We start from the raw sequence: 16,090 nt of genomic DNA on the forward strand, positions 1-16,090 counted from the left end.
AAACACCATTCAAGGTTGAGTGCAATGCATAATTCCTGGCTCTTGCTGATCTTTACAGATGGAGTTTTATGAGCCAAAACTTCCCTTGAGTCTGAACTGAGACATGAAAGCAGTTTCTGGCGGGTGAAGTTGTATCTGTGGGGCTGGGTCTCAGTTACCTAGGAGACAACAGCTCCTGGGAATGAAAGACAGCCATGGGAAACACCTGCACACAGTTGGATCTGCACTCCTTGTTTTGCCAAAAGCTTGAAGCCTCTCTCCTTTATACCTTTCCCCCACTCTTTCTCCCAGTCACAGAATTTAGTAAATTGAACTTCAGATCTGCCCTTCCTGGAATCTGTTCTTCTGAGTGGTGCTAAGGAAGAATGAAAATGACGCAAACTAATCTGAAGGAGGTGGCAGAGTGGTTCTGACCTTGTTACCAGAATGAGTTGTGGCTTCCCAAATAACTGAGGTGTGACTGAGGGGCCATCCAGCCCAGGCTATGTGTCAACTGTCCCTCTACCTGCTCCTTCCAAAGGAAAGCAGGTTAATGGTGCCTGAAAAGGCAAGTCAAGGGAAAAGTATGGAGGACCCTGGAAACTCTTCCTATCCAAAGGCCCAAGTGCAATGCCTCCCTGGTGTTCACTGTCATACTGTGAAGTGCTAAGTATTAGAAAACAACAACATGGGTCAGAGGGAATTTTGCTGAATTTATTAAAATAATTCCTTTTTAAATTTTTTTACTACATTTATTTATTGGATAGAGACATCCAGAAACTGAGAGGGTAAGGGGAGATAGACAGGGAGAGAAAAAGAAAAAGAGAGACACCTGCAGTCCTGCATCACCACTCGCAAAGCTTTCTCCCTGCAGGGGAGGACTAGGGACTTGATACCTGGGTCTTTGTGCATTGTAACATGTGCACTCAGCCAGGTGTGCCACCACGTAGCCCCGTGAATTTATGAATTTTATATGTGTTACATATTCTGCTGTCTTCACTAGGTCTCCCAGTAAGAAAAGTCTCTGTTTCACTGGAGAGAGGACAGAAGAAAGAACAAAATATTAAAAATAAATTAAATTAAAATAATAATAATAATAAAATAAATCCTGATTCCACATAGAAGTTTTACATATTACCAAATAATCACTTTGCTTTACTGCAATTAATCATTCTGATATATTCTTGCAAGTTCACACACAAATTTTTTAAGTTCAAGATTTCAAGTTGAAAGCAATTAAAATTCCTAGAAGTATCTATTTTGCTTTTTGTTTTAAATGAACATTGGCAAGTGAGGGGGTGACTCTGTGGCTAAAGAACAAGATATGCATAGGTGGAGACATGGGTTCGATCCTCAGAGTTGCATATGCTAAAGTACTGCTTTGCTCTATGGATAGTCTCACATCTCTCTCTCACACACACTCACAATAAATAATCTTATCAATAGTAAACCCTGATCTTAAAGTTATCAATGACAAATGGTTAGGGAAATAGTTCAACTGGTGGTAGGCCATTGGGTTGAGTGTTTGAGGTTCCCAGTTCAGTCCCTAGAGCTACATGTAACAGAGTGGTACTCTGACTTCTTGCACCCTATCTTATGTGAAACTCTCTCACATATAATAACTTTTAAAATATCAATCGTTGCCAGTGGTTTTATTTTTTTTCTAGTGTAAAGCACTAGAGGGGGAATCAGAAATCAAATAATGACAATATGGTTTAACTTCCTCCAATTTCTGGGAAGACCAAAACTAATAGATTTATTTTAAAAGATACCTTTCATCCCTCTATGGTATTACCAATTAGATCTCCTGCATTCAGAAGTCAGACCCACCAGAATAATGAATCTCAGTCCACTAGATGCTTCTGACTATAGTTGCCAGCTGGCAGGAGAGCAGCACCCATCTTTTAAAATGGCAGAAGGAGGTAGGACCAGGAAGATGGGGTTCCTGAAGAAAGAGAAAGTGTGCAGGAAGTTGTAGTTAAAGAAGGCCGTTTGACCTTGAACTTAAGGTGTAGACAATAGACAAAGGATCCTGGGGTGGGGGGCAATGGTGGCACCCCCAGTTGAGAATGCACATTACCATGTATAAAGACTTGGGTTCAAACCTCCAGTCCTTACCTGCAGTATGACTTTAGGGGATGTGAAGCTGTGCTACAAATATTTATCTTTCAAGTATTTCCCTCTTTAAGTCTAAGTTTAAAACTTTAAGTTTAAAGTAGTTCTGATATTTCAATATATGATTTTATTAACTGAAAGAGAAAGAAATTATAAGCACCATTTCCTAGTACCTACTGTCTGTGTGCACTTCTGGGCGCTTTTTTTTTTTTGTAAACGATCTGACATAATCTTCACAGTAAAGGTGACTTATTGATCAGAAGGCAAAGTGTCCCTGAAAATTAAAAAGGTTAGATCTAGATAAATAAATGAGAAAATAGCATGGACTGATCCCAAACAGATCCTATCGTGACTAGAATCCAGCATATAACAAGAGGGATATTTTAACATGCAAAAAGTTTTACTTGGGAATTGACTACCCAACTGGAAGAAAATAAAGATTGTCTCCTCTAGATATTAGAAATGGGTTAAAATGTAATTGTAAAAAATAAAACAATTCTTATTCAACCATATGAGCAATTAGCTAATGAGGCCATAATTTCCAATCCAATGCCTATGAAGAAAGCCTAACAACCTTTTGGTGACAAATTCTGTCCTAAACTTATGACCAGAAACACATGAATACAGGTGATTCATTAAATGTAGTGTGAGGATGAGTGAACCAGAAGAACGGCAGTCGGGTGGGCTATCTCCTGTCCCTCCTAGGATGTGTTGATTTGCCTGAACCCTGCTAAATGAAACCCAGTACAGTTCTTCCTTTTTCAACTGATTCCCAAGTAGATCTGCTGTCTTCTTCTTTAAGCAGAAATTGGGAAGACAGACACAGGAAAGTCTGGGCTCAAACAAAACTCTTAGCAACAACCTAGAGATGGATGTTTCAGATCTCCAGAAGCTGCCTCCCAGTGAGGGCTAGGGATGTAGGATTTTATATGCATGAAAAGTGTGGACACCTCCCAGGTTTAAACTGCACCCCCCACACCCCTCACCTGCAGGGAGAGAATCTTTGCAAGCGGTAAAGCAGGTCTACAGGTATTTCTCTTTCTCTCCCCTTATTTTTAAAAATTTTATTAGTGAATTAATATTGATTTATAAAATAAATATTTTATAAAATTATAAAATAGCAGGGGTATAATTCTACACCATTCCCACTACCAGGGTTCCCTATCCCCATTCTCTCCATTGGAAACTACAGCAGTTCTCCCAAAGTTACAGGGAAGGCCCAAGTTGAACTAGTGTAGAGTGACTAAGTTAAAAATGAAAATAGAGGGGCTGGGTGTTGATGCACCCAGTTAAGCACACACATTACCATGCTCAAGGACTCAGATCTAAGTCCCCAGTCCTCACCTGCAGGGGAGAGGAAAGCTTCTGAAGCACTGAAGCAGTGTTGCTGGTGTCTTTCTCTCCCTCTCTATTACCCCCTCACCTCTCAATTTCTCTCTGTCTTATCAAATGAAAAAGGTAAAAATGGCCTCTGAGATCAGTGGATTCATCATGCTGGCACTGAGCCTCAGCAATAACCTTAGTGTCAATATATATGAAGGTCAATGAGGTAGCTCATCAAAGAAGACAGCTATTTCGTCATGTGCATGGTCCAAGGTCAAGTCCCACTCCCAAGATACTGGGGGGAACTTTGATACTGTAGGGGTTTTCCTTTTGTGTCTCTGCTACTGCTTTTTTGTCTGAAAAAAAAATCTCTACAGAGATGAAACCCCTACAATGACCAAAAAATGGAGTCACTCCTGCACTTTGTTTCTCTAGAACATACCATACTGCCTGCAACCATCCTCCCCTCCCCTCCACTTTTATTCTAAAACAGCAGCTAACACTTAAACTCATCTAGGTAGTGTCTTTCCCCTTCCCTCTCTTATAGGTATCATGCACCCAATATCTACTTCTGTGCTTCTGCTATACCAAACTGGGAGTGTTTCTCAACTTACCTCCTCTAACACCATTTTTGCTCTATTTTGATCTCCTTGATGAATAGGATTTCATCTCATTATCTGCATCCCCAGTTCTAGGACATCGACATAGCATGTCAATGGCATTTTCTTCACCCTTCTAACCCACCCCTAACCTCCTCGGGGTCTTAACTGTTAGCATATTGCCTGTTTGCTGCATGCTGTGATGAATTTTTACAGTGTTTGGAAAATGTCTCCTTTCTGAATAGCAATTTCAGAGCATCAGTGTGCTTCTAAGGGTGCTATTGACATATATAGTATGTGGCTTAAATCAGAGGAGAAAGGCAATACCCAGAGGAGACCCAATAAGAGGCTATATCATATTGATTGTTCTTTTATAAAAAAAAATTCTTTATTGGAGGATTAATGGTTTATAGTCAACTGTAAAGTACAATAGTTTGACCTTCCATCTTCTGCACCCCATAATGACCCTGGGTCCATACTTCCAGAGGGTTAAAAAATAGGAAAGCTCTCGGGGGGGGTGGGGTGGCGTACAGAGTTCTGGTAGTGGAAATTGTGTGGAGTTGTACCCCTCTTATTCTATGGTCTTGTAAGTGTTTCCATTTTATAAATAAAAATTTAAAAAGAAAGGAAGGAAGGAAGAAAGAAAGACAGAAAGGAAGAAAGAAAGAGAGAAAGAAAGAAAGAGAAAAATTGAGTAGAGGGGATGAAGAGAGAGTTGAGAGCCAAAAAGTAAGGGTTGGATAGTGTTCTTTTCTCTAGATTGATTACATGCTGCTGTACTAATAAATCAATTACCAGCAACCTAAAAATATACAATAGTTTGTACATGTGTAACATTTTTCAGTTTTCCACATAACAATTTAACCCCCACTAGGTCCACCTCCACCACTCATGTTCCAGGACCTGAACCCTCCCTACTATCCCAGAGTCTTTTACTTTGGTGCAATATACCAATGTTGATTCTTCTAAGAAATGGTTGTGTTCATTTGTTTCTCCTGATATCTCTATTCCAGGAATGAAACAGAAATGGCAACAAGGTCTTTGCCATACTCCTTCCATTTTTGATATCTGTCTCCTCTAAGCTCTGGTTTTACCTCTACTCCCCTCTTCTACTTAACTCTAATATGACTGTGGAGTATTCTTTTCATGCTTCAGAGCATCAGCAGCTCTCAGTCAGGAAGGTAGGTCAGCAGGTAGAACATAGGACTTGCATGTTCGAATTCCCAAATTCAATCTCTGGCACTGCATAAGCTATAACAGTACCTGTCTGTCTGTCTGTTTCTCTGCCTCTCTCTGTCTTATAAAAACAAATCAGAGGGTGGGGGGAGATAGCATAATGGTTATACAAACAGACTCTCAAGCCTGAGGCTCCTAAGTCCCAGGTTCAATCCCCTGCACCACCATAAGCCAGAACTGAGCTGTGCTCTGGTGTTTCTCTCTCTCTCTCTCTGTGTGTGTGTGTGTGTGTGTGTGTGTGTGTGTGTGTGTGTATGTGTGTCTCACTATCTCTGAATCTCTTTGAAAAATAAAATTAATTAAAAAATTAAAAAAACAAATCAGAATCTTCAATATCTATCTGTCCAGTTAGTTGTCACCCTTCTCTCTCAATGTGTCCAGACCTCTAGAGAACTTCATGCACTCCCCCTTGTATGCCTCACTGCCCCCTTTCTCTCCCTTTCTCTGTGTGGCCCTGACAGCATTCCTACTGCTCTATCAATCCTGTCTTCAAATGATCTTGCCCCCGCCCCTTCCATCACCTGGCTTCCCAGGAAGTTGATTCACTCATGCATCTCATGTATTCATTCACTTATCCATTCAATAACTATCTTTATATAAGATATGATAGTCTCTTTTTCTTCCTTCTATACCTAGACAATTCTAAAGTATCACAGCTTTTCCTGAGAAGGTTCCCCTCAAAGACCTACCCCCATATTGGCTCCTGTGCTTCTGAAATTCTTGTGCTACTAAATTTGATACATTATCATATCTGTAGATATTTTACCTATTAGATGCTTTTAAGTTCATCAAATGATCTGAGTTTCTTTTTACATATATATCCTGACAGAATACTCAGCATACAGTATTAATAAATATTGAGGGGGGTTGATATATAAAAACATTTAATGAGTCACTACCAGCATGGTATTTGAATGCTTTAGTGTGATGTCTCTTAAGATCCATGCCTTGCCAATAGTTTATTCTAATAGGAGACCTTCCTTGCTAATTTCTATAGAGAGCATCTAAGAAAGTCACATGCATCCAACTAAAGTCTTCTTAACTGATCCGGCTTCTCTTATCACAACTGCTGAAGGAATAGCTGTGTACATAATTTTTATGTTACCTGCCTTTTGCACATGAATGCAACTCTGGCTACAGTAGCCAGGCTGAAACAACACAGATGTGTCTGGAAAAAGGAAACTATCACCTTCACCTCTCATCTCTTATCAGCACTTTGTTATGTTGAGTAAATTCTTCCCCTGTGCAGTTCTGCTAGATATAAATTATTTACACACTGTGGAGATATTTGGCACACATGTCTACAAATACACATTTATCCACAAAGCTGTGTTAAGTGTTCCTGTGACTTAAAGCTGTTGTACAGATAGGCTGTTCTGGGACCCACACAAAATTTTTACTTGTTGATCTTGAACAAGTCACATCTGTGAAAGAGCTATAGTAAAGAGACTTTTCTTACACACACTACCATGCACAGGGACTTGGGTTCAAATCCACAGTCCTCATATGTAAGAGAGAAGCTTCCTAAGTGGTGAAGTAGTGTTTAAGGCATCTCTTTCTCAATTCCTCTCTATTTTCTCTTACTTCTCTCAAATGTTTCTCTGTTATATCATGTAAAGTAAAATAATAAGAAAGTAAATATTTTAAAAAGAGGCCTACCTTAGAAAATTGGTCTGATGATCATATGAAGCAATGTACAAAACCCTTTGTATTATCTAAGATAGTCCAGTTATTACAGACTTGTTAGGTCTGTATCCCTAGTAAGCAATAAGCATCCTGACAATTTAGACCAATGTCGTGGCAGTTAAATGTCAAGAGTACACAACAGTGAGAGTAGTTCCCAAGGTAATATGGTGCCCTTCTGCCATGCTTGCCTCCTTCCATCTTAGCTACTCAAACAGCTTAAGCCTTCCAACTGTCAAGAGAATGAAAACATTTATATGCACATATACATATACATACATGTATACCTATGTATCTATATAGGGATAGTTGTAGTTAAGTTCTTGCACATTTAATTGTTTTGCATAGTACAATGAATCTTAACCTAAATACGCCCTAATGAAGTCTTTAAAGACAGAGTGAATAAGTTACAGCTCAGGGGTCATCTAAATCTATCCTCCACTATAGGTAGCAGTTTTATAATTGAATATAACCCAAAAAAATCAAGGTTTGGTGTATTATGTTTATAGGACACATTTAGACAGTTTATACCTTCCCCCCTGCAGCACACGCACACACACACACACACACACACACACACACACACACACACACACACACACACACACACACTTGCAGAGGCCCTCCATTCTCAAAGAAGCTAAAAGGAGGTATTTCCTGTCCCTACATTGGCATTGTATGGCTCATGTACCCTTGGCCTTACATACAGATGGACACTGACCACCTGCTCATCTATCCCCAGATGGAGGTGGACGCCGAGGAGAAGCGTCATCGCACACGGTCCAAAGGGGTTCGAGGTAGGTCCACACTTTTCCAGTGTCTCCAGAGGCCCCACTTGGGGTCACCTTCATCCTGCAGAAGCTGCATGGTTCACTCTGAGTCCTGCTTTGACACTACCCTCTCAGTAATTTCCTGTGGAAGAGGGCTACATGTGATAGATGATAAATTTTTATCTATTTTCCATCTTTCTGCAGTTCCCGTGGAACCAGCCATACAAGAGCTGTTCAGGTTAGTGTTCTGTGGGTGAAATGTATCCCCATTAGCAATTTAGAAATCCCTGCCTTTTAATGGGTAGACTGCACTGGAGTTCATCAGCAGCTTGCTCATGGCCCACTGCACTGATGGAATTAATTTCCCTGAGACTTGCTAGTAAAAAGCATCCCCTCATGCCTCCTCACCCCTCCCATTTTTTATCTCTCCTCTCTCTCTCCTCTCTCCTCTCTCCACTCCCCCCTTTCTCTCACTCTCTCTCCTTCCAGCAGCAGGTACACTGTGTAACACTGTCTTTCCTATTGCAGTTGTCCCACGCCCGGCTGTGATGGCAGTGGTCACGTTAGTGGCAAATACGCAAGACACAGAAGGTAATGCCTGCATTTTTTTTTTTTTACATCATACTGTCTAAAGTGAGCTATATAGGGACCCAAATAAAAAAATGTAAGTGGGTGGTCTCTTGAATGTTCTCTCCATATAAGCTATTCTATCTATGAGGGGCACAGAAGGGCTGTGGGGGGTGACACAGAATTTTAAATAAAAGAAAAGGTGACACAAATTAAAAACCAGCTTCATTTTCTTCATATGTAAACCTAGCCTAGGCAGGCCAACCACTGCCAGTGCCTCAGTGAGAAACCTCATTTCTCCTTGCCATTTTCTCATTCCAGTAACTGCAGGATGGGAAATCATAGTGGTAAATTAAAGTGTGACCTTCCTGATCTTTCTTTAAGAATATGGCTTCCATAATTTAGCAGCATTCGTCTTGGAAAACGAAGCCCAAACATGATACTGGACCAGCTGAAGGCACGGGGGATGGGGAGCTGGGGGCAGGGGAGGGGGAAGGGGAACACAGTGGGGATGACTGACAAGGAGAGAAGACTATTGAAACTTGGGGGGTTAAGTGCTTCTACTAGTCTTGTAAATACTGGAGTTTTAGGTTTGGAACAGATGCATGTGGAGAATATCTCGATAATGAGGTCGCTTGGTAATTATTGTTAAGTGTATATCACAGCTGAATTGCACCATACCTACCTGAAGCTGAAAGTCTTTTTATTTACTGTTCCAGAAAGGGCTCTTCTCTGTGATATTAATGCATCATTACCTTTAGTGGGAGGTTTCTGTTATAGTGAGTTAGATATTTTTACTGGCTATAACAATTCTTGATCTATACATTTTTTAAAATTTTTTATTTAAGAAAGGATTAATGAACAAAAACATAAGGTAGGAGGGGTACAACTCCACACAATTCCCACCACCCAATCTCCATAACCCACCCCCTCCCATGATAGCTTTCCCATTCTCTAGCCCTCTGGGAGCATGGACCCAGGGTCATTGAGGGTTGCAGAAGGTAGAAGGTCTGGCTTCTGTAATTGCTTCCCCGCTGAACATGGGCGTTGACTAGTCGGTCCATACTCCCAGTCTGCCTCTATCTTTCCCTAGTAAGGTGTGTCTCTGGGGAAGCTGAGCTCCAGGACAAATTGGTGGGGTCTTCAATCCAGGGAAGCCTGGTCATTTTTTAACAAATTAGGGTGCTAGAACAAATTGCCCAACATACTATCAGGATCCAGGCCACATAATCAAAGCTCTAGTTAAAATGAGTGTTCTGGGGGCACTCTGTGACCTTCCTCCACTACCCTTTACTTACTTCTCAGCTCAGCACTAATGTGTAGGTTAAAAAAAAAGGCAATTATTTTGATTTTCCTTTATAAAAAATAGAACTAAAACAAGTTATGCCAAAATCCCCAGGCCATCATTTAAGACGACAGTGATTTTTTTAGAAAGCAGCTATGATGAAATAGTTGTTGAATTTGCTCTGTCATATATTAAAAAAATAAGAGAATTTATGAGAATTTTTTGTTTGAATTGTTAAACATAACATATTATATTTACTGCTGTAAAATAGCAAATTACTGACTAAAATAGTTCATTTGAAGCTTTGGTATTATTTTGTGAAGGATCACTTATGCAAGTTATGTATTTATAAAATACGTTTACTGATACAAATAAAACATGTTGTCTTTTTTGACAAAAAAACAAATAATTATTTATTAATGATAGAGAAGGAGAGAATCCGAGCATCACTCAGGCATATACAGTGCCAAGCATTGAACTCAGGACCTCACACATGAAAGTCCTGTACTTGACCACTGGGCAGCCTCTTGGGTTACATTATGGTTTCAATGGAAAACAAGTAAACAGACCTTGGGCTGAGATCTGAGTTATTCTCTAGTCATCTCATGATGAACCAGTAGTTAAATTTTCTCATACAGTCACTAAAATGATTAATAACAATTGGCTAAAAAGCTTTCACTTGGTGTTAGCTAGAAACAATTTCATAACCACTATAGTACAGGAAAAAATCATAAGATTCCCTGCTGGAAAATTATGCCGATGCAGTCACATCTGCCATGTTGTCCCCTCAGGCTACTGCTAGTTCCCCGAAGAGTTGGGACATTCTCAGAGTGCCTGTTCAGCCATGTTGTGCCCTCAGGGCATTGTCTATATAGATATTTGGAGTGCTTTGGTTACTCCTCCCCCCTCCCATTCTCACGAGAGTTATTATCCTATCCTGGAGTGCTATGGTTACTCCTCCCCCTTCCCATTCTTGTGAAAGCTACTCCTGTAAAAGCCCTTCTTCTTCTGCACCTCGCTCTCTTGCCAGCGCTTCACTCAGATGTTCAGACGCAGGAAAGGTTACTGCGTGAGGCGGCCATTTTCGCTACCTCCACGTGGCCCAACCTGCTTCTCTAGCACCCAACTCTGAGGTGCCAGCGCAAATAAAGATTTGTGTTTCCTCTTCGCTCCAGACCCCTCCTCTCTCTCTTCTCCGCGGCCTGTGCACAACAACAATTCCCCCCCAAAATGCATTGCAAATGGCTCTATCTCTAATGATATTGGCTGGGGCTCAATGCCTACACTATGAATCCACTGCTCCTGGTGGCCATCTTTTTTCTTGTTGTTGTTACTGATGTTATTCGATAGACCAGAGAGAAATTGAGAGACAGACAGAAACTGTGAGACAAAGAGGGTTAGAGAAAGGTAGACACCACTTGTGAAGCGACCCCCTGCAGTTGGGGAGCCCACAGCTTGAACCAGGATCTTTGCACTGGTGCTTGAGCTTCCAACTATGTGCGTTTAACCCAGTGTACTATCACCTAGCCCCCCCAAACGGCTTTATTCTTATGTCAGTTGTGTTCCATCAAGCTGTGGGCCGATATGTCCATGCATAATGTGTTTGCACATCTGTCCCTGAGACCTCTGTCCCTGCTTCAAAAGTGGTCCCTAGACTAATGTTGGGAAGATTTGATTGTTCAGCTTTGTCTTCTTTTGAGACATGAAGCTACTGAGGTCAGCACAGAAGGACTCTGAATCTTTTAGGAGTTGATTAGATGGAATTTTAGAGAGGACTCACAGAAATGCCCAAATTAGGATAAAAATTAATTTAAAATCATGTCATCATTATTACCATGAGTCACATAGTATATAGTTATTATAATCCCTAATATTTTAATAGGAATAGTTAATTAGGAGACATAATGTGGTATTATGGAAAAAGCACTAGTTCCCAGAACAGAGATCAGGTTCTATTTTCCCCTTAGGCCACTAATTAGCCAAGGGGATCTGGACAAATTATTTAAGATTTATGGACTTCAGTCTCCACAGTTTTAGAAGAAAAGTTGTAGATTTTGTTATGTAAAACTAATCACCATTCAAACCCTAAGTCAGTGTACAAAGCTCCACTAGCAAGGAATCTCAATAAAGTGTCAAATGAGGCTTTCTAATTTTCATTTTCTTTGTATTTGTACATTATCAGCATGTTTAACTAAGAAGTGGCATTTGACTTTCTTTACTGAAAAAGTGTTCTATACAGTAGATAGAACAATAGTTACACATTAACATTTTATAACTTGTGACATTTTCAGTCTGTAAGAATTCAATTGCATCTGGTTTTGTTTCAGACGAGATCCACCGTGTTCAGGGTGGTTTTGTTTCAAAGTCTGTCTACAAAAGTTTTTCCCCTCCGTCCTTGCATATAAATGCTCATACACAGTATAACCCTGACTGTCCTGCTGAAGCGAGAGTATATCAAGGCTCTTTCTTTCAAATATCACAGAAGTGGTACCATTTCTATGGATGAAATGCCTATCTTTTTTTAAGACAATATATTCTTCTTAAGATTGTGATTTCATTCATTCATATTTTATTAAATCAACTCACTATTGTCTATTAATTATGCATAAGTATCTATTAAGTTGAATCATAGGTGAAGCATCAACAGTTCAATTATTTAGGGGATTTTATACCAAGCAATTAAGTGATGCTTTAATATAAACACATTCTTTAAGAAAACAGGATCATAACTGAATGTATCACTTAGTTGCTTTATAGGACAGGTGAGACCTGTGAGGCCTCAGGTAAGAGTCTGTTAAGCAAACCACTGTGCTATTTCCCCAAGCAATTCAATGACAACACAAGGTGTTGGTTATATTGGTTCAATGGTGTTTTGACTCTCCAGTTGTAGGGATGTGAGACTTACTTGCTTTTTCAGTGTGAGAGAAGCAAGACTATTGATTTGTAAAGAAATTAAGGAGAAAAGAGAACCAACCACTAAAAAATGCCTGTGAAGGAAAACAATAATTTGAAATAGGAATCCATAATGTAATATCTTGGTTGAAAATTGAGGAGTCAGGGTTGGGGAAATAGCACAGTGGTGTGTTTAAAAAACTCTTGCCTGAAGCCTCACAGGTCTCAAATTCAGTCCCAGGCACCAACATAAGCCAGAGTGAGCATTGCTCCAGTAAAAATAAATTAAATGAAAGTGGCAGGAGAGTAAGAATTAAGCTTTTGGTCAAGCAAGGTCTCTCCCTTGGACAGCATGCTTGCTTTGTCATGAGCACAACCCAGGTTTGATCTAGGCCCCTACTAAGCTGAGGGAAACCAGTGCTATGGTGTTTTTCTCTCTGTCTCTCTATCTCTGTCTCTTTCTAGCTGAAAAGTTCACCTGGAGAAATACAGCCCCAATGACAAACAAAAATAATTTTAAAGTAAAAGAATTTTAAGAGTTAATGTTTTAACATCTATACTACTAGGGATTGCCTTCAATTATGTTCTTGAACAAAAGATAGTCAGTTCACAGGTATCTGTTCATGTTACTAGTTTATAAACAACTTAAAGTAGTTGATAGGCACATGTTTAAAAACACAGGTAAATGCAACTCAAAAAGATAAATTGAGAAAATCACAGGGAAACAGAAGCATAATTTTACCAGAAAGCTAGTATAGATAAGGGTTTTGATATAATATTTAAGTTTTGTAATGAATGATTTTTTGGCAGCCAAGGTAACAATGAGAAAAACTAAAAGATCAAGCTCCACTTACCTGATACAAGCATTATGTAATTTTTTCACAAGTGTCCTCTCTCAGCACCCAATAATTTTTTTACTATTGTGATTGTTAGTATTATTATCATATTGCTACTGGGGTTCGGTGCTTGTACTACAAATCCATTGCTCCCAGTGGCCTATTTTTTTTTCTTAATTTTTATTTTTACTAAATACGACAGATAGAAGTTTAGATGTGTGGGAGAGATAGAGAGACACTGGCAAACCTGCTTTACTGTTTATGAATCTCCCTTCCCTCACCCTCTGCAGGCAGGAAGCTGGGGCCCAAACCTGAGCTCTTGCCCCTGTTAAAGTGTGCACTCAATAAGATGTGCCACTGCCTGTTCTCCAGCACCCAAGAATTTTTATGCACAGCCCAGCAGGGATCCAAGCTCAGTCAAAATTTTGGTGCCCTGGTAAAGGTGACTAGGGACAAATCTCCCATGCAGCTCCCTAATAAGGAAACATTCATCTTCAGAAACATCATTAGATCCAGATGCATGAATCTGTCTTTCCCATCTGAGGCTTTATATTACTAGCATAGAAGGAGAGGGGGAAATACCGTGGAATTTGCAATCAAAGGAACAAAATACCAATTCAGTCTTTTCTGGACACAGAGAACCTGGCTCCTCTTTCTTTGGATTTACAATATCATATAGCTGTGCACAGGACTCAGTATACTGTAGTTCATATGACTTTTGTTAATTAGACTTACAGATAGCTAGACACATTTATGTGTTTCAGATGTAGACTTGACCACAGATGTTCTTAGATTCCCAAATTCAGTGATGGGAACTTACTGTTTTCCCACTGGACCACTTCCCTTCCCAGCATGACCTGTAAGCATTTTAAAAGACAGGAGGCCAGGCAGTGGCACAATCAGTTTAACACATACTTTACCAAGCACAAAATCCTGGGTTTGATTCCCCCCACTCCCCACTGCGGGGAGGGGGGGGACCTTCACGAGCCGTGAAGCAGGTCTGCAGGTGTCTATTTCTTTCCCTCTCTAGCTTCCCCTCACCTTTCAATTTCTCTCTGTCCTATCAAAAGCAAAATAGAAAGGGAGGGGATGGTTGCCTGGGGTAGTGGATTCGCCTACACTGAGCCCCAGCGATAACCCTGGTGGCAATTAAATAAGTAAATAAAACCTGTGGATTGAAAAGAAGTGATTTCCCAAGGCAGTTGTGCCACTTTTACAGTTGATGGTGTGGCATCATTTGGAAGCCACAAACTTGGAATTTACCAAGTTGCTGGTTTATGTCTGCTCTTGGCCTTCCAGAAGTTGTTTATTTTCTTTCATTCTTGTCTTCTTACATGGAGGACTCTAGCAAGGCTTAGGATATGCAAAACAGGTCCAGGTCAAGGTTTAGGGCTCAGAGCAAGCAATGCTAAATCCTAAACTCTCATGCAGCCCTTGATCCCTGAGCAAAGTTGAGTCACAGATGGAATTTGGGACTGCAGCACTTTCTAGGGACATCTTTAAAATGAAAGGCAGATTATCTTATGGAAACATGAGTACATGGTGGCAAGAAATTCCATAGATCATTCTTTATCTAAAAGTGTTTCACTGTGGTTCAGGTGCCTGATAAAAAAGAGATGCCATTAGTAATCCATTCAGTGCATGAATGGGTGCCAGGTATAAACAAAAATGCCAAATAGTAAAGCAGCTCCGTAAAATTCTACTTAAGAATGTTTGATTAAGATTGAAGACATGGAATCGGGTGGTAGCACAGTGGGCTGGGCGCACGTGGCACAAAGCACAAGGACCAGTGTAGGGATCCCGGTTCGAGCTCCTGGCTCCCCACCTACAGGGGAGTCACTTCACGGGTAGTGAAGCGGGCCTGCAGGTGTCTATCTTTCTAGCCTCTTCTCCGTCTTCACCTCCTCTCTCCGTTTCTCTCTGTCCTGTCCAACAACAATGACATCAATAACAATAATAATAATAACCACAACAATGGTAAAACAACCAGGGTAACAAAAGGGAAAAAATGGCCTCCAGGAGCAGTGGATTCATGGTGCAGGCACTGAGCCCCAGCAATAACCCTGGAATCAAAAAAAGATTGAAAACATTAGTGTACTATAGTTCATGTTATTTTTCTCACCATGTTGACATAAAATATAGTTTGGGATACCAGGAGGTACAGTATGCTTAGAATCGAATATATCTCTCTAAATATGCAATGTATCATATAGCCAAAATAACAGGTTAAGTTATTGTTCTTAAATATTTTTTAAATTTTCTCAATAAAATTAGAAATAGAAATAATATGAACATATTTGCATATAGTACAAATGAATATTAATCAACAGAGCAAAATTTAAATTTTAGTCTTTCTTGGAACAGTTATACAGATGCTGGCACATTTGAAATTAATTAAATTTACTTATTTCTGAATAAAGATCTCATGTAAGCTTTCATTGTAAGAAAGGGAGAGCAAACCTCTGACATACATTCATTTCTCACAGATTTGTTTTGAGAACACTCTGAATCTTTTTTTAAAATTAGTGAATTTCATTTACATGTGTCCTTCACTACAGTTTTTCAAATCATTTGTTTGTTAGACTTAAGATGCAAATGAAATAAATAATTGACTAGAGATTTATCCTAGAGTCTTGAATACTTAACAAACCCATGGAGTGAGGTGATGGTCATTGGTATTATGTTCAAATTCTCCCTAGTTTATAAAAGTCACAGTCAACTTACTTGATCTTGAAATTTTGTAATTAAAATATCCAAATGATAGCTTTTCTTTTTTATTAGAAAATGATTGGATATTCTTGGGTT

At 39.8% G+C, this 16,090-nt stretch overlaps 1 protein-coding gene across 7 annotated transcripts in view; it reads left to right on the plus strand.

The window, feature by feature from the left end:
- Positions 1-16,090, plus strand: part of MYT1L (myelin transcription factor 1 like) — a 527,336-nt gene that overhangs the window by 338,524 nt on the left and 172,722 nt on the right. For all 7 annotated transcript variants that reach the window (XM_060187042.1, XM_060187047.1, XM_060187048.1 and 4 more), the window contains exons 6-8: positions 7,678-7,732; positions 7,910-7,943; positions 8,234-8,296. In XM_060187042.1, the coding sequence (XP_060043025.1) occupies positions 7,678-7,732; positions 7,910-7,943; positions 8,234-8,296 (152 nt within the window). The remainder of the gene's footprint in view (positions 1-7,677; positions 7,733-7,909; positions 7,944-8,233; positions 8,297-16,090) is intronic.

This window comes from Erinaceus europaeus, chromosome 3, assembly GCF_950295315.1.
Source record: "Erinaceus europaeus chromosome 3, mEriEur2.1, whole genome shotgun sequence".
Classification (NCBI taxonomy): domain Eukaryota; kingdom Metazoa; phylum Chordata; class Mammalia; order Eulipotyphla; family Erinaceidae; genus Erinaceus; species Erinaceus europaeus.